Source organism: Eleutherodactylus coqui, chromosome 11, assembly GCF_035609145.1.
Source record: "Eleutherodactylus coqui strain aEleCoq1 chromosome 11, aEleCoq1.hap1, whole genome shotgun sequence".
In the NCBI taxonomy this organism is placed as follows: domain Eukaryota; kingdom Metazoa; phylum Chordata; class Amphibia; order Anura; family Eleutherodactylidae; genus Eleutherodactylus; species Eleutherodactylus coqui.
Genome location: NC_089847.1, coordinates 20897706 through 20920522, shown reverse-complemented (window position 1 = coordinate 20920522; position 22817 = coordinate 20897706). Strand labels below are relative to the sequence as shown.

General features: G+C 44.2%; 1 protein-coding gene across 1 annotated transcript in view; it reads right to left on the bottom strand.

Moving 5' to 3' along the window:
* LOC136582742 (blastomere cadherin-like) overlaps window positions 1-22393 on the bottom strand; it is a 30401-nt gene extending 8008 nt beyond the window's left edge. The window contains exons 1-8 of the mRNA XM_066583974.1: window positions 22262-22393; window positions 21637-21742; window positions 3219-3418; window positions 2992-3135; window positions 2344-2493; window positions 994-1138; window positions 733-905; window positions 528-656 (exon numbers count right to left, since the gene is read on the bottom strand). Of these exons, the coding sequence (XP_066440071.1) occupies window positions 528-656; window positions 733-905; window positions 994-1138; window positions 2344-2493; window positions 2992-3135; window positions 3219-3418; window positions 21637-21742; window positions 22262-22324 (1110 nt within the window). The 5' untranslated portion in view covers window positions 22325-22393. The remainder of the gene's footprint in view (window positions 1-527; window positions 657-732; window positions 906-993; window positions 1139-2343; window positions 2494-2991; window positions 3136-3218; window positions 3419-21636; window positions 21743-22261) is intronic.
* Window positions 22394-22817: the final 424 nt, after the last annotated feature.

Here is a 22817-nt window from a genome sequence, read left to right as displayed (position 1 = left end):
AGGGGTTGTCCCGCGGCAAGTGGGTCTATACACTTCTGTATGGCCATATTAATGCACTTTGTAATGTACATTGTGCATTAATTATGAGCCATACAGAAGTTCTAATGGCCAAATTAGCCACGCTTGCGCAGTCCGGGTCTTCTTTTCTCAATGGGGCCGCTCGTGCAGGATGCCGGCTCCATGTAGCTCCGCCCCGTGCCGATTCCAGCCAATCAGGAGGCTGGAATCGGCAATGGACCGCACAGAAGCCCTGCGGTCCACCGAGGGAGAAGATCCGGCGGCCATCTTCAACCGGTAAGTAAGAAGTCACCGGAGCGCGGGGATTCAGGTCACCGTTTCGGCGCGGGACAACCCCTTTAAAGTTATCCATGTAAACCCAAACTAATTGGACTGCTCATAAAATATAAGCAGGTCCCCTTAGGTTACCCACAAAGTAGTTTTAGATTTGGTTTATATAACCTCTGTATAAGCATAATCAAGCTTTTTAATTAGGCAACCGCTATACATTACAACCAACAGGAACTTACCCTCAAAGGATTGAAAACTGGGGCATTATCATTGGTGTCCAGGATTTGGATAATTGCCTTTCCAGTGCAGGAAAGCCCGTTGCCCTCCATGTCAGCAGCCTGTAGGGTCAGTATATACTCCGGTACTTTCTACAGATACAAAACCAGGATTAGCCAGCTGACAAATATCAGTGATTGCACATGTACCCAACGGAGAGATGCCCACCTCCCGGTCCAGTCCGGTGCCAATCACACTGATAACACCGGTAACGCTATTGATGGTGAAGAGTCCAGCTGCTGGGTCTTCAGGCTCCTGCTTTAGAATGGAATAACCAATTATGGCATTTGCCGTCTCCGGGTCATCGTCATCTGTTGCAGTTACGTTCATTACAGGCGTTCCTGAGATTGGATACATTTATAGCCAATGAGAAACGAATATGGAAGCACACAGAAGACAGAAGTCTGCAGACAGCGAAGTCCGCCTCACCTGGTGGAACACCTTCCTTCACAGAACCTCTAAACACCTCTTCTATGAACTTGGGTCTGTTATCGTTCTGATCAAGAACTCTGATGATGATCTCCATGGGTTCCTCCACGGGCTGACCACTAATAGATACAGCATGAGACAGGAGCTGTATTGGATATAAAGGAGAAAAGAAAAAAAAGTCTTTAAGGGGTTCTCTCAATACCAAGATTTATGGAGGAAGTATCAACAGGTCTGTGGGTGCGTGCTGCTTAGGAACCCCACTGACCAGCTGATTGAGGTGGCTGGTGAGTGCCAAGGCCACTTCAGTGCATACATTGTATAGTGGTTGTGCCTGGCATAGTAACTCAATCCCATTAACTGGAGTGGCTATTAGGCCATGTGAAGTCTGCTATGGTCTCAAGAAGATCTTAAGGTCCATTTACACGCAACGATAATATTGCTCAAAGTTAGTTCAAGCAATGGCATGTGAGCAATAATCATTGCGTGTAAACGCTGCCATCATTAACTTCGGCTGAACGATTTTAAGGAGAACTTAAGTTATTGTTTAGCTGGAGAGATCTCACAGGGACTGCACAGGCATTAGAGTTTACATTGTTTTCTGCCATTCGTGTCCATTACCACTTTATGCAAAATGATCGCTAAAGCTGTCAACCATTCAATTGTTTCAAAGATTCTTTGCATGTAAATAGGCCTTTAGTCCTAAAAAAAAAAATCATTCTGCCTGCAGTGCTTGAAATTTAAAAGAACACATTTCAATAGGGAGGGAATTAAGGCCCATTTACATGCAAAGGTAATTTTTCAAACGATTGAAAGTTTTAGCAATCTTTTTGCATAAAAAGTTAATGGACACAGTCCATTAACACTATTATCTTCATTTGCATGTAAAAGGGCCTTCTGGAGCTGTAGGCAGAGCCCAGCGCGTGATTAAACACAGGCTGTGCTCTGCACACAGCAGCATTGTTCTCGTCGGGGCTACCGGCAGAAAACAATGTAATCTCCGGCTCCTGTGCCGAACGCATGTGGTCTGTTGTGAGATATTTAAAATCATTCAGACGAAAAGCGCACGACAGCAGCATTTACATGTAACGATTATAGCTCGTTTGAACGAATTTGGAGCAATATCGTTGCACGTAAATGGGCCTCAAGTTACTGCAAGACATTTGACAGCTGCTAATCCTCAATAAGGATCAGACTTGTGGACACCTTATATTTTCTCCACGTCTATTAATCTACCATGATGGGAGAATAGCATATTAGAGGATCAATGGGTTTGGCTGGGGTCTGATGCTTTTGGGCACAGATCCTTGCTGGACCATTTTCTACAAGGTGGCATTAACGGCTGATACTTACAGTATATGATGCATATTGTTCGCGGTCCAAAGGTGCATTCACCAATAACCAGCCAGTCTCCCTCTCAATACTGAAGATTCCCTCTGGAGGGCTATCGGCACCTTGCCCGGTAATGCTATAATAAATGTTCGGTCCTTTGTTGGATTTAATCTGGAATTAGAAAAGTTATAGAAAAGTTATAGAAATTATATAAAAAACAGCCAACTATTAGCATTGTAAACCTGCCAAGTATTTTATCATAATTTTGAGGTTTACTGTCCATTGACAAAGTTATTGTAAGTGCTGTATAATAGTGGGTCAAGAGGGGAGTTGACTCATGTTACAGGCCTCCCACCAGCCAAGCCAAAAACCTACTGCACACTGATTGGCAAACACCCCGAAATAGCCGTAATGGATTCTCACTTGGTTTCCTATTCCCAATCATTTTACAGACTTGTTAAAGAGTCACACATTGATTTGAAGGAATGCTGCCATCCAATAGGTGGCGCTGCAGAGGTATTGTTCCATCTTCCTGATTTGCATACTGTACAATAGATATATGTTCCATTGTATTATATATTTTATTATACTGCAGAGCTGCAATCTCCCAGTAATCCTCTCTACACAGTAGCTGTAGTAATCCGTAAACTCAAAATGCAATATCCTTACCTGTACCATCTTCTTGGGAAATGGGCCCCTGGCATTCTCAGATGTTTGGACAGGTGGGATGACCCAGTCTCTCTTCCTTCTCCTTAGGCCGCTCTGCTTGTCAGGAAAGGTCAGTACAGGTAGGTTACTTTTGCGGTGAGCCTTCTACAAAACAAGACACATTAGAGGTTAACACACAAGACTGACTAGTATGTAGTCCATACAAGCTCACCACCCAACACATTTACCTCTCTAGACCGCCTTTTAATAGTGACCATTGTGGAATATTTTGTTCCCTGGGCATCCCACGTGTTGACCGGAAACGTGAGGTCCTGGCCATGAAGCTTCACGTGGCGTTTTGCAATCAGGCTGCCATCAGCAAGCACCATAAACCGGGAATCTCGGACGTCATATTTAGGTTTTCTAGCCGTGCAGTCAACAAATGTTACTGAAAAATAAGAAGGGGGGGGGGGGGGGGGGGGTAATGATTTTTGACCATACAATGTAGCCCTCCAATAAAACCCCTCTAACAATCCACCAGCAACTGAATGCAACATAATGAACAGTAGGGAGATGCTTATAGAACGTAGCGTGCCCTCAAGTCCACAGGACCCTTGTGCAACTATATAGGCTGCACTTATAGCCGTTCAGCCCCATGTTTTAGGCTAAAAGCTGTGGAAGACCACCAAGCACTTGCCATGAGCAGATCAGAGACACCGGAAGCCGCAAAGGATTTTCTACCTGGATGAGTTATCCAACTCCACAAACTTCCTGAAAGTGATTCATTGCTGATCCAATAAAGCCAGTGTATGGGGTGCAATGGCCCGAGGCTTAGGAGCCATTACTTACACAACCGTGTGAACAAAGGAAGTTGCTGTTTGCACTACAAATACTGGGGAGGACTTTAACGAACTATTAGTCATATCCAGTTCTGTGAAAGCCATTACAGCCAGATAACCTACTAACAAGTGTACGTCAGTTCCTGGAAATATTAAGACCATTTCCATACTAGCTCTTTAAGTGAAAGTCTAACTGTACTATGGAAGTTATAAAGGTTAGCACCTCCATTTAGATACACAAGGCCAAGAACTAGAATCTCCTCGAGGGCTCTCTGCAAAATAAAGCCATTGTGGGACCAGCACAGAAAGGCCCCTCTTGTAAAGGTCACATCAGTCCAAGCCACACAGGACACTTCAGGATATCCATTAGTCAAACTTGTGCCTTAAGTAATGAGTTTTCAGTCCTCTCACCACCTCATTAAGCATCATCAGTCCATGGTGTCCTGGGGGTGTCCCTGTAGTGGGCTGCACTTAGCTGAATATATAGTTGGAGTCTTAGCTCTGTGGTAAGACAAAGTCACAAGGCAAATCTGAAACTGGTGGTTTAGCCACCATACATTCTTAGACATCCTGGGCCTTATTGGGGTCATTCTATGGAATGGGGTACCAACAAACCGCACTGAGCAAGGCCCCCTTAACATCTACGATGGAGGTCCGGTTCAGGGCCAGCATAAGATCCTCGAAGTTGTGCAGCATGCTGTGCCAAGTTGTCCAGGACAATGAAGTTGACCAATGGGGTCTATCCCGCTTCCATTCTACAAAAAGGTGTCTTCATGCAGGAATTCTGCTTTCCCAACAGAACAGGAAGATCAAATCCCAAACTAAAGCCAGGCGGTGATGCGAGTGTGGCTTTAGGTTTAAGTTATTAATTCCTGACTACAACTAGGACTTTGTGACCGGCGCATGACAAGATCCCGAAGCATTCAATATGGAGGCTTTCTAACCCATCTGTCTCATGGAGAAAAAAGGCAAATGAGATAATTAGCCCACAGCAATGACTTTGAAGTGTGAACATGGTTTATTCTGCACAAAGCATGAGTGAAGAGGAGACCGAGAGTCACCCAACACCCAGAGCTTTACTTGTGTCTTATGATGAAAGTGCCAGTAATCTTAAGTGTCTGGAGTTTATAGAACTGCTAAATGTCTCCAAGTGGAGCCATGTGAGATGGAGATCATAGGTAGCGGGGAGTCTCCAGGCTCTGTTGCCTATTATTCTGTGGAAGGCTACGGCTGCATTCACATGGGGCAAAAAATTCTGCAGTTTCCCCCACCTAAAAGCCGCAGTATAAGCCATCCATGTGGATGGAGCCTAATGTAGTCAGACTATCCCAGCCTGACCTGGATGACAGACTGGGGCGCCCCTTCCATGAAGTGACCAGAGACCGCCGTCTAAGGTGGCAGCCTGCAGGAGCTCAGGAGGGGCAGCTGTTGATTGACACCCAGCCAGCATTTTTTTTTTCCTTTTTAACTGACCATATTGATGGCCAGCAAAAAACAACTGCTAGCCGGATGGACAGCAACCCAACAAGCATTGAACCGTCTAGCTGCAGCTCCCTACTGTTTGACACCTGACCTCTGCTGGGTACCCTCATTTCTGCATTGGAAGAGATCGGCAGGGGGGGGGGGGGGGTTTACAAACTGCTTACAACAACTCAAGAGTTCAATGCAAGTAGGGTTTCTGCCCAAGCTCTACTGTGAGGGCCCTTACTACTATTGGTGGTGACACAGGTGATCACTATTCCTACTGGAACCACTATGGACCATCGGGGCAGTATTACTGTCACTTCAGACAAGTCTCAATAGTTCAAACACTGGTGCAGCTATAGGGGATGCGGTTGCACCCAGGCCCTGGAGCCTTAGGGGGCCCATAAGGCCTCTCTTCCTCCTATAAGGAGCCCAGTACTATGAATGAAGCATTATAGTTGGGGGCCCTGTTGCAAGTTTTGCATTTGGGCCCAGGAGCTTCAAGTTACACCTCTATGTTAAGGTGTTGAGAAGTTGGGGCCCCAAGATAAACTTTTGCACCCTGGCCCATGAGCCTTTAGCTACGCCCCTGAGTTCAAGTGATTTTTTGGGGCCATCTTGTGTATTGGTGCTTCCAATGCCTGTAAAATGAGGGGGGTGGCGGAGCCCTTCAAACCAGCTCAGGCATCAAGGGGTACACAATGTCAGGGAACAAGAGTAGGACGACATTCAACTACGCTGCAGATATACTGAAGATGCATTGCAACACCCAACAACCCATTCATAAGCCCTTGTGTAGTATTAGCACAAGCCACACCATAGATTATACATCTTCTTGCTCTACGTGTTTTCTTTAAAGGCACGGCCCGGGGCTGAGAAGTCTGTACATCGCAGTGTTCCCTACTAAGTGGAAGACGTCTGATCTATATCCAGATTTCTAGCCAAGAACTGCTGACCACTTCCCTGCGGGCAGACATGTGACAAAAGGCCAAGTACAGCGCAAACAGGGCAACAATGAAGGGTTTTATCTGGTGTCTCTCTGAAGCCCTGAGACAGGGTGGATCACCAGCGAGTGCCAAGTGCTACAGATCTTCAGCTCTACCCCTTCGCTGCCATGTAGAGAGCGCCAAACATGAAACGGCAGTTCAGTTTTTGTTTTGTTTTACGGAACAGAACAAGATCGTCCAGAATGATAGAATTTAAGTAACTTGTAGACATGAAGACACACTTATAAAGTTGTTGCCATTTTGTAACACTTTGTATTTTAATTCCACTTTCAAGATCTCTGCTTGTTAGCAGATGTAAGTCATTGTTTTAGAGAACAGCAGAGGAATTACTGGGGTCACATGGTGCAGCTTGTGGCACTTAAAGGGTTATTTAGTGGATTCTAGATTAGAATTACATCTAAAAATCAAAGTAGAGTATATACACAATGCATCCATCTAGTCTGCAGGGAAAGGCTGCGCTCCATGTGCATCATCTGTCATAGCTAGAGACTAGATCAAACATGCTGGACCCAGTGCTTAACTGGCCTGACCGGTGCCAGATAAACCCCACTGACTAGAATTGGGTCCGTTAGGCTTCCGTTGTGATGCCAGACAGAATATTGCAGTACGCTGCCATATTTCAGCCAGGACTTTGCGCTAGATTTGCATCTTAGCTCATTTATGAACAGAACTAGAATAGACTAACAAAAAGCATCTTACTAGATTACTCTGCCTATATGTCAGTCTTCACTGTCACTCTGGCATTTTAGTCACGATCAGAATAAAGATGGGTTGGCTCCAAGTAAGGGAATAATGCAGTTCATTCAACTGGGCCAGGGACAAAAATAAGCAAATAGTAAGAAGATCAGTAAACAAAACTTAAAGTTTAAATTAAAAAAGAAAAAAAGAAAAAAAAAAAAAAGTTTAAATCCCATGTATTGTATGTCCTCACTAATTCTGCATTGATCAGGGCTGGACACCTTACACAAGTTTTGCTTTATTGTAGAATTAAAAGGTTTCCGAGTCTCAGAAGTTTGGATCCCCTCCCCCAGAGTTCAGGAAGGAGGGAGAGCGGCCTCCACACTGCACTGAGCAGGTCAGCAGGGTACACAACCAGTCACATCACACATCATTGATCAGGCGGAGATCACATCCCACCGACGGCTCCTTTCATCAGATTAAGTACACAAACAAACATGGCAGCCAGGAAACTGTAGAAGGTAACAAGACAAGTAAATAACTGAAGTGTCCACAGCGGAGAGACCTACTACAAAGTGAGAAGTTGATGATTGGCCTGTACATGGTGGCATCACCAACTTGCTGGGGCAGACCAGAGTCATGAGGTTCTTGTTTGGTATAAGAGGGCCACCATTGCACAGGAACTACGGCCTCAGTCAAGAGATTAAAATCATTAAAAGGGATCCAAAAACCAATCAAGGCAGCCAATAACCAAGCCATATAAGTTCTGCCTTAACCCGGCTTCACAGGAGCGCACGCTTTAGCGCAACGTGTGCCATGAACAAGCCTTTTTAGTGTACGTATTGTGTACTGTACATGGCTGCCCACAGGGCATTTTTTGTGTACAGGACAAACGCTGATTGTAGTTGCCAGTTTAGACGAGTTCCAGATAAGTTTATACCAGCAGAGTTACACAATATTCCGAGCATCTCCTTGTGGATCTGACTTTCCCAGATCTTTGGTGCATCAAAATATTTTGTGTGCCTGAAGTGCGCACGCCGAAATACACAAATGTGAATAAACCCATTGAAGTCATTGAGTTCTATTCTGTGCACAAACAGGAAATATTTTAGCATATTTTTAAAATAATCAGATTGGATGATCCATTTGATTCAGCAAAAATTGGCCTGAACACCCAGCAACATTACTTACCATTTAAAGAGGTTTTGGTTGATAATCATAGATTTCCATGAATGCAAGAGGAAGCTCACTACTCAACCATGATAGACCGGGAGATCACCACTCAGTACTGTAGGAGAGGAGAGCTAGAGCACATCTTCAGGAGTATGGAATAATTCTAGGATTGTCAACCAAGACATGAGACTCCGAGGAGGAGGGAGGGGAGGTATACAAGGAGATAATGGAAATGTAAGTCAGTGACTGTATGAGAGGGTCATCAGCAAGTGATTTATTGTATGAAGTTTGAAAAAATAGATATAAAAAAACCACCATCTCTTTAACAAGGTCACTATATGGTAGGGAAACAGAAAAAATACCAGACTTCTTTTTCATACCAACCACTAAATCTAGTAGTCTGACCCTTCCCGTTCTGTACAGTTTTCCCCACACATCAGGCATGATCAGAACCCAATCTACCATAGGTGGTTGTGCAGGAAGGTGGAGGTGGTGAGATGTGAGTGATTTGGGTATAGGTCACTGGAGTCTAGAACAGGCAGACGTCAGTTGTCAGCTGCCCATCACACGAATGGCTAAGGTTGTTGTAAAATCACATCTGTGCAGCAAAGGCAATATGGCTGCCCAAATAGTCTCATAGAACTTAAAATTAAATATAAATATGTGAAAGGCTTTGCTATCTGGTTGCAAACTATATAAAGGCTCTACATTCCCTTTAATAGTAACTAGATATTTGACGCTGTTCAGTGTCAGTTTGTTTGGATCTTCCATTGACAAGTTCTGCGAAATCCTGGACAATTACCAAGAAAATGCCAGACAGCTGGATGGAAACCGAACAGACTTCTAGTCAGTGATGTCCATTGGTCGCCATCATAACAGATCTGTTTGCCCAGGGAATTCAGTTTTCAGGTCCCCATAATTAAGGAAGCCAGAAGCCATAGCCCAAGTGTAAATAAGTCTTATACAACCAAGCAGTTCGAGATGGAATTGGATAGGGGTTCATCCACACTGACACTTATGCCATGTATTATGGGGTGAACAGGATACAGAGATTTCAATTGGTTCTCACATCTGTATATAACAAAAACCATTTTGGAGTATATTAAGAGCTGAATAAGGCAATAGAAGTGAATGGGCCAGTGCAAGTATGTTGTGAATGTGCAAGAAACATGCATACGGGTGCGTCAAGACAATGGGCAGTCTATGCTCTAGATGCATATATAAGATGTATAGTCACGTGCGCAAAAAGCCTGCAGAAAGCCCAAAACACAGGAAATTAATGCTTTTTGGTTTTTAAATATGCTACACATTCATCGACCGAATTACTCACATCCATGTGAATGAGTTGGGGTAGGGAGAGATCCATTTACATCAGTTAGAGTCATTAGGATGAAGTAAAAAAAAAAAAAAAAAAAAAAAAAAAAAAAAAAAACTTAAACCACCCCTATCCTTTGACAGATTCCCTTGCCAACTAGAGATGAGCGAACGTACTCGTTAAGGGCGATTTGGCAATCGAGCTTCGCTATTTGAGTACCTGACTACTCGGGTGCAAAGATTTGGGGGGCACCAGGGGTTGCAGAGGAGTGGAGGGGCGGGAGAGCTCTTTGTTCCCCACTGCTACCCCCCCCCCCCCCCGCTCCACCACGCCCCCCCCACGAATCTTTTCACCCAAGTAGCCAGGTACTTGAATAGCCATGCTCAATTGCGAAATCGCCCTTAATGAGTACGTTCGCTCATCTCTATTGCGAACGTAAAAAGTCTTTACGAAAACACTCTGAATCCGTCAACCGGAGCCTCACAGACCCGCAGGGCTGGCAGGTGGATACAGAAAGAACCTACAGATAGTTAAAAGGTAGCTGAAAATGTGTTAAATATTCATAACCTGCCTTTAACCGTTCCATTAGCTCCATGACATCGTATAGGGGTTATTCAGAGTCTTTACAGCTATAAATACATTGACGGGAAGAGACGCAAGTCAACATTTCTGATCACTGGCAGCAGCCTCAGGGCAGGTCCAACAATTATGGATCGATCAGAGAAGGGTTAATATTGGACGTGCTCTATAGCTGCACCCAATACCCACTATAGCGAAGCCCAACGCTGGGCAGAACCCATTTTCTTAGTCACTTATCACCCTCTGGATCTCGGACACAGTATGAACTCTGGAAGGTCCCTTAATCCATTATAATCCGGGAGGATGACTGATCTGCGTGTTAATTTAGCCATTGCAGAAGAATGCCAGACTTTAGGCCTTCCGACATAACTTGCACGCTTCACTAAGTGGCGAGACGCTCATCTAGCCGAACTTGAGCATGGCAGAGGAAGGATACAAGACACTGAACAATGAAGCTCTGCCTGCATGGAAAGGAATGTGCCGGGGTTATGCAACAATGCATCTTTCAGGTCATCGGTTAACTATCCCATAACAGAGGGGAGAAGATGTAGAAACGTTACACCAGGGAGGACTCGAGGATTTAAACAAAGCAGCCCCTGTCATGCTCTACCCTGCGGGCCTTGCACTAGGTACGACATGGTCCGGGTATGCTCACGCGGGATGATCTGTTGCAGTGGTCTGAATATTTTGGCTACCCTAAATATCAACACCTCATGTTTATTTTTGAAAGTTATAGCCTGACCTTAAAGTATTGGGGAGCCAGTACTTTGTGGGGTAGTTACACCCCTGCACCTTGTAACCAATAACCTACAACCATATTGCTGGCACTCTATAGGAGACTTACATACATAGAATGGCCCTTTATTAGAGAACCTGACCCTGTCACGACTGAAGCTTAAACCTGCAACCCCTGGAGTGTAGTATAAAATAAAGTGAGCAAGTGGATCAGTTTGTGTGTATCCATAGAAAAGCAAGAGATCTTGTGGATTCCAACAAGATCTGGTCATCAGTGTTATGGGTGCATTTACACACAGATGACCAATCAAAAATTTGTCAGAAACTGACAGTTTTGAGCAATCATTTTGCATAGGTACTAATGGGCTAAATCAGCCCTTTAGTACTTTATTTGTATGTATTTAGAAAACAGACCACCTGCTGTTCTCTAAATACTTTGCTATTGCTCACCAGTGACTGTTAACAGCTGTTAAAGAATGTTATCAGCTGTTATCAATGCTGTCTGTTCCTCTTATCTTAAGGGATGAAGACTTCATGTGAACCTAAAGTCAGCGATAGACGACATGTGCATTTACATGCAAAAATTAACACTCAGAAGATGGCCTTTGAGTGAATTTTGAGCTATAATCGCATAAAAGAGCCTTTAGACTAGCCAAGGCCAGGATTTCACTGCCCACCTTGGTGTTTTCTAGTGATACAAGTATACAGAGAATGGAGGGAATCGAGAAAAACTGATCCTGTGAATGGAAACCATTTAACAAGAAGGAACAGGATGCAAAGAACAGGCAGTTGGAGCAGCGGTGTTGCATCTGGCTGCAGTTTGACTGCACTAACGCGTTTTGACGCACAGCTCATCATTCCTTATGGGTGGCCTCTAACAACCGACAACCAGTTAAAGCACTATTGGTGTTCGAGAACCAGGAAGGCGACCCCAGTGGGCAAAAGCTGGAAGATTGGATCACTGAGCAGTGGAGGGGGGAGAAAAAAAATAAAGTTTGAAAAAATATCTGAATGTGTGGTCAGAATTTGGTGCAAGCAGCACGAATCCAGACTTTATAAGGTGTCAATTTGGGTTAGTGGAGTAACGTAAGAAGTCTTTACTTTGTCTTCCGATACTTGAATGAATGCCACAGTGTATTGGTGCGATTCGGAAAGCCCAAGGAGATATTCAGTGTATGTAGAACACCCTCGTCCTCCATAAGTGCGAGTGGCTTTGAAAATGATGCCTTTACACTGGTCAAACTTTGGCCCAATGCAACGAGCACCAATTCACACACATGTCAATCAGCTTACATTTTCTTATTACATGGGCTGAGACTCTGCTTATGGAAGACAAATGATTGCCAATACAATTGTTAGTTCCCATAGGCCGGTCACAAGGAGATGCACTTCTGATCAGCGAGCATCTTCATGCTTGTATAAACAAACTGGTCAGGCGACAAACAAGTGATGGCTCAGTCGTAGGGCGAAAGGTTTGGAGGAATGAGTGGTCTGGAGAAAAAAAAAAAAAAAAACCACCTTGTGTAGAGGCCCATTAGGCCAGAGTCCAAAGACACCAATTTTATCAGTTGCTCATGCTGGATGAGTGTTTGGAGCATCTTGTAGTTGATGATCCAATTTTAGACTACATATTAAAAAGGTACTTTGTACCAACTTTGGCAAATGATGCATTTTAAAGCCCCAATCCTTGCTTATCAAGGCGTGAGAAGAAAGAAATGTGCAACAAGTGTGATGCATACACCCCAGGTGGTCACACACAATTAGCATCATAACCTTGCAGACCTCCATTACTACTGATTAGTTTCAGCAGCTATGAGGCCATTAAAAATGTTATGTTGAACTGAGCAATTTCATTAAATTCCATAATTGTGCTTTCAGCTAGCAAAAGCAGACAAGGTTATTAGATAACACTTCCTGTAACAGTCGTTCCCACATTGAGGTTAATACACGACTCGTTACTGTGCAACAATTCCCCAGGTTGCAGATGAAGTCTCCACAGAAAGCCAATTACAAGAAGAAGCCAATGCTGTGGTGTAAACTGCAGTTTTACAACTTCTCGGTATCACCAAATGGCAACTGAGCAGCTCTGCCGGTGGGAAACACATGGGCCATATGCTGCATGAAGCATGGCACTTTGGGAAAGCCATTAAATCAGAAGTTGGAAACCACCAAGCCCAGCCCATCCATATGAGGGGTTCAAAAGAACCCCAAGATAGCTAGATAATGTGTAACAGATTTGTCCAAGAACTGATGAACTAAGGTGGTTTACCATGGGTGCAATACACATAATTGCAAAATCTAGACCCATTGTTGTTCAGAACCCCATTATGATCCACATATGGTTTATCAGAACTGTAGGGGTTCTCGGCATTGTGACCATATGAAGCCTGCCACAATGTGCAATCTACATCTGACCAAGTAAAGAAGTTCCACATCCGATATTCCAGCCATTGAAGTGACACCAACCCAAAAGAGCCAATAAAATGTGTATTGGTTAAGCCTGAATTTAAGGGAAGAGAGCAACTTGACAAGTTCCTCAAACATCTCACTGACCACAAGGGGAAATCTAATTTAAAAGACTAATAAAAATGACCAACTCAATTATGATTGTCAAGTCCTACAACCCAATCAGCATGCCCCCTCCAGAGTTCCTAGACAGAGTGGAGCTGCTACACTTCCTCATGTACCATAAATGGAAAAGTTTTGGGGGAAGATAGAGAGTTCACATGACCGGAGTGGTTCCTCTTTACCAGTACATGACCTATTCTGTAATCTAGTCTCATGCCTACTGCACTTTTGTCAGTTCATCATATGACCGAATTAAAAATATGGACTAAAAGTTCTATTTGTGAGAACAGAACATCCACAGATGGAAAGTTGTTGTATTTCTTGCACATGATGCAGATGGCTTAGAGCTACAGTAGTTTTGACTTTGGGCGTGTTCATGCATTGGCTTTTTTTGGCTGAAGCATTCAGAAAACAGAGAATGCCATCAATATAACAGTTCGCTCTGCTAAATGAATGCAGTCTATTGTCACGAGTTATGAAAGTCAAGAAAACTTTATCAAAAGGAACCCCAAACTGGAAGTCATCCCTAATGCAGTGATGAGGACCACCAAAAACTTACATGTGGTCACTGTTAGCAGTCTTCATAGACTTCCGTATAGCCTTCTACACCCAAGTTCCATGAATGATTCAGTCCATTAATAACTTAGTTTTATTGAGAGCTATCGATTTGCACTTGATCTTGATTATATGAGGGAGGAAAAAAAAATGAATCCAGTTGCAAAAAGACCATTTCTGTACATTAAATATTGAACACATTCAGATACATTCTGCTGCAGTATACATAGATGGAGCTTTGGCGATTCTGCAACACCAATACCCAGTGTCAACCAAGACGACCCATCTACTGCATGTGTTCAGTCAATCATATACACAGTGCAATACGGCATGCAGCTGTTTTTTCATTGCCCCCCAGCCCAAGCTTCCTTGGTGGGATATACTAGGGGGTGACCAGTTGTAATAACCCAAATAATTGTTTATGGACAGCCACAACTGTCAAAACACATTAGGCAGCGCAAGAGAAGACACAAGTGACGTAGCAGATGTCGAGGCTGCACAGCCACATGGAGCCTGCTGAAGACCATGGATGTCCGCACCCAGCCAACATTCTCCCAGAGAAGATACCCAATACTTACTAAATCAGAGCTACACGTGGAGATGGCATACAAGTATGCCAAGTAAACCCCCTTCAAGTGCAGGAACTTAATTGCACATGATCTATGACTGGTCAATTTTTAACATGACTTTCAGGCAGTCGATCTAGGTTTAAGACTGCTTGCTGTGCTGTAGCTTGAAGCTGAGGTGCAACTAGAAGCATTTGGGCCCTGATGCAACATCCCCAACAGGCCCCTTACCCACCATGTGCCGTTTATAATACTGGTGTCTGATGCTGGGGTCTCCGGGCCCGATATAGCTGCAATCCCTGCACCCCCTATAGCTATGCCTCCGATTCTAGTCCAGATACTATATGGAGAGGGGTGGGAGGAGAGGACACTCCATGTTGAAGGACTTGTGAGTTTGCACGGACGACTAGCTTTACACCAGATGACTTGCTCAGCCAAGGACCATTTTGGAAACCTGAAACTAAGTGACAAGCAACTACTTGTGTTCCATGTTTGCACTGAACCACCATCATTGGAATTCACCCATCTGAGCAATTTGGCCATACAGATTGACCAATACCTCTGCAGCGCCACCTATTGGATGGCAGCATTCCTTCAAAAGTTGACAGATCCTTAAAGTCTATAAAACAATGATTGCGAATTGAAGTTTGGGCCAGGTGGAGGAGCTCATGGACAATATGCATGTCTACAGTTCAGCACATGTATGGATGACTGTAACCCCAGGTGACATGCTGCGCTTGTATTCACAGCCGAATGAATAGCAACGAGGAGATACCTGATCCGGTGTTACCACAAGGGGAGGAGCGGGACGTGTTTGAACAGGTGAAGCCGCAGGGCCGGGGGTGGGGACAGCTCCGCTCTGCTTACACAAAACACTGCATGTGACAAACATGGAGCAAACAGGAAAGAAAAAAAAACGGAAAGAAAAACTAAACTGCAGGAGACTGAGCAGGCGATAACCTCAATATTGGATGTGCGCACTGATCAAAGTGACTAATCGTATGCCAGAGCCAAATAACTTATCACACAACTGCGATAAGCAAGTTATATTGGATTAGGAGTTTACAGGCCATTATAAATAGCCTGGGACCTGCGCAGAGCACTTAGATGGCAGACAGATCTACAACCACAACATACCATACCATTAACCAAGCATCGTATCTGCAAGCAATCAATGCGCCTCCTTTAAGAGACAACAGTGAGGAGGAAGCAAAAACTGCGAGAGCGCAAGAAGCCGATGGTCTACGGCTATAGCTGAAGACGTCTGATACAAATATCGAAGGAAGCCTCGTGATCAATACATTGTAAAAGGGTTCAGTACTCATTTGTCCGGCCTTCACACAGGCTTGAGAACTGCACAAACTAAAAAAAAAAAATCATGGCCAACTGCGTGCAAAAAAACCCCACAGCCTCACATCCCTGTGGGGGGGGGGGGGGGGCGGGGGGGGGGGGGGGTTTCCTTCATCCCACTCAACGTGCAAAAATTCTTATTTTTATTTGAAGTTTTCACATAAAAGCTTGAGACAAGATTAAAATCTTTGTATAGCGTTCTATCATGGCAATTAACACAATTCCACCTGCAGGGGATAGCGATGTTGCGCCATTATCAGTGGGTGATATTGCAAAAAGGACATGCTATAAATCATCCCCCCCCAATGCAGGAGTGAAGACATCACAAACAAAGATGAAGCCATTGGTTTTATAATCATGCGTTTTCACTCCGTGAGAAAATCGTGCGATTCTCCCTCCAGTGTAAAGTAGCCGAGACCTATATTTTCGCGCAGCTTAAAAAAAAAAAAAAAAAAAAAAAAAGAAGAGAAAAAAAGAACGTTTCCATAGGAAACCATTGGTTCTAATCGTGTTTTTTTTGTGCATGCAAGTTAGCTGTGCCAATTCCCTCAACCATCTAACCCCACAAGTCCCATTTACAGGGAGATGTGCAGCCAGCATGAAAGTTGCTTTGACCCAGTGACTGAGGATTTGCTCGTTCATTGGGTGATTGGAGGCCCTCACAGCCCGATGATGGCAGGCAGTCTGTCTAAAAGCTGTATTCACACAGGCGATCGCAGTTAGTTCAGCGAAAAACAGACCTTTTCCTGCATGCATGATTTTTGCATTAGAGATGCACGCTTTCAGGCGCATCTGAAAATAAATGCTGCATATCTTAGAGATTGTCAAACTCAGACTCATTGAAAGGGGAAAAAAAAAAAAAAAAAAAAGTGTGAATGAGTCCATTCAAAGGAAGGGTAATTTTCTGGTGAGTTCTGAACTCACATGAGAACAGGATTTGTATAATTATACCCTAAACGTGTGAAAGTGCAGAGAATCTGATGAAGGAGCAAGCTTCGGCTGAGTCTTTGTGCAGGCATAAACATGCATGCACCTCTGTGGCGCATCTCTAAATGAAGGGTTGATGGCAAACGTACATCTATACTGAATATAATAGTGTCCCCAAACCAGCGATCCTCTGCTGCTTGTGAAGGCAAGACTCAAACATGCTCTGTCAATTGGTACTTGTTTACAATGTTTCAAGGACCGCTTCATATAAGAGGGACCTTAGTTACAGTAGAAGACCTCAGCAATATCACCGAAGCAGTAGGAATCCAATCATCTTCTATAAACTGAGGGACCTTCACCCCAACTTGTTAGAGGTTCTCCTACACTACAGAACACCTCCGGTTAATATCCACAACCAGATAACCCATAGTTCCAAATGTCACTTCCACTAGTTTATATATACCAGCCATCTCTACAGGTCTAGAGACAGCCATAAACAACCATAGCATTGTTTAAAGAAGATCAAAGGGTCAGAAATCAACAGTTTCTAAAAAAGGGACTCCTTTAGGCCACCAGCCATACAATGTCTAACACTAGACCTTCTCACATAGGAGTTTACTGTAAAACTGATATAGATCAGGACATTCAGTCTGCCTGGCTTCAGTTGACCACAACCACATCTACCACCACAGCAGACAAGCCCACAGGGTGTAGATAAGAGAACGAACCTGCTTTTCCCGTTTACAGACCTTGACAAAGAACTTGGAGACAAACGAGCAGAGACCCTTTCTTTATATGTACGAAGACAGATCTTTACAATTCTTTTGGGTGGAGCAATGGCAAACTACAATTACATTAATAGGGCAAGCAGTTCTTTGGGTGGAGTCACCCTTTAAAAACTTTGCTACTAGTTGTAAAAAAAAAAAAAAATAAGTCGCCTCTTCTAAGGTGTTCCCAAGTAATAGAACCTTGCCAGACAGTTCTAGTTAAGATGAGCAGCCTGCGGGTTCGGCTGGTGTTTGTTGCTGTACTTCTCATGCACCTGGGCAAGAAGAATAACCCTTTTGTTAAACCTTGAGAAGAGTCAAGTACTGGAAAAAAAAAAGTTGGGAGTTTCAGTTACAGTTGATGCATTAGCTGCATACAAGTCCTGTACAGACAGACAAAGGGACAGCTCACAGGGCAGAGTAATGACCACCATAAGATAATCACACTGACAGAGGATGGTCTGAATCCAAGAAGAGGAGGGGGGATGGGAGCAAGACCTATACAGGGCTTATCAGAAGCCAGGACAATGACCCCCTGCTGATCGCCTGGAATTGCCCAATTACTATTACCACTTCAAAGGAGGAGACCATTCATATGGATTTATAGTTTCGCTGTCATTAACAAGATGCATAGCAGAGGGGGAGACAACAGGCTTTACTTCTTGGGGGCCAGACAAATACTTTTGCAATGCTGTGGTTGTACAGCATGGATGCAGTTTGCATTACACTTTTGCTACAATTACATCGTTGGGATGCAACTGTTGCATGAAGATTCTTGATGGCACAAATATTGCCAACCGGTGATACAGCTGCAGAATGTCACCAAGTAGTCTTCAGGCGAGAAGGACCCCCTTTTCTGAAGCAGCGCCCTGGACCGGTTGACCACCAGAATTTGAGTCACAGGGAACCAGTGACCGATGTATTGTAAGGGAAACCATGGACTCATTAATACTAGTGGAGCAAAGCACAGCACCCAAGGCATACATAGTCTTGCCAAATCCTTTAAAGTGCCACCAGGTGTGTAACTATAATGGGTTTAGAAAATGCAGTCACGCCCTGGCCCTGGAGCCTAAGGCCATGTTCACACAGGGTGGATTTGCCACTGATTGTGCACAAACTGTCAGCGCAGAAATCTGCAACATATACAGTAGCAGAAGAGTAAAGGCGATTTTCTATTTTTTTTAAATCCAAAACGTGATACCCCAAATCAGCGCATAAGTTGACCAGATATACTTTGGATCTGCAGCATGTCAATTGTAGCACTCGATACACTGTAGATTTTGGCAAAGTGACTTCAATGGAGAAGCCCAAATCTGCACCAAATCTGTAGAAGTAGCTGCAGACTGTCCATGGAAAAAAATAAATAATCCACTGCAAAATCTGCAACAAACCATGGATTTGAAAAGCAGATTTTACACACAGATCTGTAGCCAATCTACCCCATGTGAACATCGCCTTAAAAAAAAAAAAAAAAAAAAAAAAGGTTGTCCAAGTAATGATAAAACCCCCTTTGCAAAACAAATAGGCTTACATTCCTCTCCCCCGCTGTGTCCCATGCTGGTGCCCAGTCCTCTGCACCCATTTATAGGCTGCAGTCCTGTCTGGTTTATGGGACATGACAGGCACTGCAGCCAATTGAGAGTTGAGCTCCATTGGCTGGAGCACCTTGACACCCCATAAACAGGCTGGGGAAGCCAGTGACAATGAAAGAGGGGTGACACAAAGTAGCACCGAGTACAAGCCTATTTTACTGCATGCAGAAGGGAGTTGTACTTAACTTCAGACAACTCCTTTAAAGTGTCCATAAGATCTGTCCTCCATATATAAGGAGGCCATTACAGTAAATTAAGCGTTGTAGTTAAGTAGGTCCTATCACAGATTTTGTATCAGCCAAGTGTGTGCTCACGATAGGACCCCTTTAAACCACCAACATGCACTAGACAGGCAGATCTAGGCATACAGAGTTTGAGCTGGGGTATTACGCTGCGTTTAGACTGAACGATTATCATTCAAACGAACTAAACACTAAATCGGGCAAGTGAGAATCATGCAGTTGTCGCCCATGTAAACCGAACATAAGAGACCTAAGCACTCAAATGCCTAGTCAACATTGCATTGAAATGTGCTAAAAACCACTTGAAGTGTGATAAGTTTTACCTCATTTGCTATATTGTAACACCACTATATACACAGGATTATGTAGAACTGCCCATTGTGTGCAGAAACTAGTCCTATGTAACAGCCGGCTGAAATAAAGTATTACATTCCCAAATAGAGATAAGATAAAGCCTGTGCAAACAGCGCCCAAGGCCGGGAGCTCCTAACCTGACCCGTACCTAGCAGAGGAATGCAGCCGGACCCTCAGGAATTCCATCCTATTTATATTAACACACCAGAACCCAATCTGCACGTCACAAGCGGGTATAAAGTATCAGGCAGGGAAATGAGACACAACAGAAACTAGGTGACAAAACATCTGTTTATAAAGGAAGAAGAGAAGGCCTTGCAGGTAACCTGAGCCTTGGTATGCAATGAAGTGGGGAGGGGGATGGGTAGGATCCATGCAGGTTGTGATGCCTTATAGGCAATGCTAAGAGACAACCCACAATGCATTATTTCAATATTTCAAAAAATTCCCCTAACGCACGTTACACAAGCCAAGGTGTATTAATCATCACCACCATGTGCTGTAAAACCGTACTATACTGCCAAAAAAATTTAAAAAAAAAGGAGCCCATGAATCCCTGGAACAGAAAAACTTCAAGAAACATTTAAGTATTTTGATGTCAATGCTTGCAATATGGAAGACGTTAAAAAAACACGATGAAGTCAAGACACATGGATCTATATACAAGGTGTAGTCAAAGACTGATCAAACCTCTCAATACTGGTGTCCTATATTGAAATAGTGTACTTGAATAGGAAGACGTAGATGCGTTACATTATAGTATGGTGCACTGGTCAATAAGGGCCCCAGGACATGGATTTGGCCACTGCAAGAGTGTAAAACCCAATTGCAGAGTCGGAGTGGCATGCTAGAAGCAGAAATCCACTTTCCGCGTGGCTCTGTCCCGTGGGATTTGCTGTGACGGAAGTAGCCTCCTCCTGCTACAATAGGTGGAGATCGCCCAGGAAGTCATCCACTGTCTGCGGGTACTGATTCACATAGAGATCCCCTATAACCCATAGATCTAACGAGGCGATTGCACCAAATTATAACCCATATATTCACGCTGAAGTTTGCAACGTCTTCGGCCTGGGATGTGCTCCTACTACGGTAGTAGTTTACATTGCATCTGCACCGAAACAGCGCATTGCTGTTCATCAACAGTCCGGCAATTAGTGTCCGGCCTGCACTGTCCAATGGCTGCATGCATGTATTGTAGCAGATGGATGACACTTCACCTCCCTTTTACTTACTTCAGTCATAGCAGCGCTCCCACGGGATTTGAATATGGAAAGCTGATATCTGCTTCTCACTTTGCAATTGGGTTTCACACTCTTACAAGGGCCACAATATAACAGAAATCTACATTCCAGGGCCCATACCATCATGTAGCATATCAACGCCTTACTATTCAAGTACACTTTCAATATAGGAAACCAGTACCGAGATATAGCGCTGGATCAGGCTTTTTGACTACATCCTGTATAGGAGACTATTGATTTGCATCTGGCTTGGAGTCTAATTAAAGGGACATCCAACTCCATCCTTTGGTATCATAGCAAACTATAAAAATCGCTAAACAGAACCATGCCTAGAAGTCAGAAAACCCAAAAAGGAGGATCCACGCACAACCCAAACTCATCCAAGTACAAGGGACTGCAGAAAGATAAGTACTGGACCTTCAAGGTTCACCACTAAATTATTAACGACGACAAGTAGTTAATAAATCTGTACTAAAACAATACACCGCAATACGCAAGAGCATTACAAAAAAGGAGTCTGCAAAGCAGCAAGTAAAGAGTTAATAGGTTGCAACATCAAAGAACCAGCACCAAAATAAGACTTAATAAGCCATTGTGCTGCCAGGTAGCGAGTAAACGTAGTTCCCAGGGCTTGGCTAAAAATTAACTCCTGAAGGAATTGTAGAGGATAGAAGGTGGGGGAGTCGGCCAAACCAACTGGTAGCGGGGGGTTACCTTTTCCCAGGGTCTTATCCTTCCTCAGTTCCCTCCGGTCCGTGGAGAAGACGTACTCAGGCGAAGAAAAGCCAGGCTGACATGCTGAGGAGCTGGCACTCATGAGCTAAGGGGCAAAAGTGATACATTGTTACTATTCTATATCCCACACAATGTAACAGTTTAGATCTACGTAGCAAAATGTATCCAAAGAGGAGATCCTACAGCTCAGCACATTCAAAATCACATTAAAGTAGGAGGGGAGGGGGTGAAAGGGTACAAAACTAAAAAGTTTATAAAAATACAAAACTAGTAAAGATAAGTACAGACCTTTGATCCTGATACTTTAAAAACTGCCATAAAAGTTATACAGACAGCTTATAAACAGGAGTACAGGAAGGGTAACAACTAGTTATACTCATCCTACTAGATTGATGCCAGGGGGGCCACAAAAGTCCCCCCAAAAATAAAAACTAACTAAAACAAGCCTATAAAGTAGTACAAAAAAACCCATCAAACCCCAACGCACGACCTGAGCTCGGCCCCCGACAAGATTCCCAAATGAAATAACAAGGGAAGGGTAAACCACCAAATACACCCCAAAACACCCGGAATTAGACAAAAATAATAAAAACCCACAACTTACCTGTAAAGTACAGAGCGCAGCCCAGAGGCACCAGCCCGGGAGGAGTAGCTTGTGTCGCCCCATGTGTGTCCCTGCCGCGCGCACCCGCAAACTCTCTCACTCCCTGCTGCTCCAACTCCGAATGAAGCGCAGGTGAGCCCGGCAGAGGGTGACGTAGGCAGGTGAACGCGCGGATTGGCTGAGGTGAACGTCAATCATCCCCGCTCAGCTTCGTCCCGCCCCTGGGTGTAAGGAGCACGTGACCTGGGCGGGGAATTGCCGGGAAAACTCCTGAGGTGATTTTGATGTTGTCGGTTCTTGTAAGGCGGAGCGGCGCCTCCGTCTGCGGCGATGCAGACGGCTGCTTGTCCGTATTCTCCAGTATTCATTTGGTTACGTGTCTTTCTTTTCTTGGTTAACCTGCCTCGAGGAAAATTGGGTGAAAGTAAATGGCCGCCCCGGGGTGGTCAGCGTTTATCTCCATCCTGAGCAGCAATATTGGGGCTGGAGGCGTATTGTGACAGGAATTTACTGATTATCTCTTCAGGAGTCTGGGAAAGCTGGGTGTTTTGTCAGG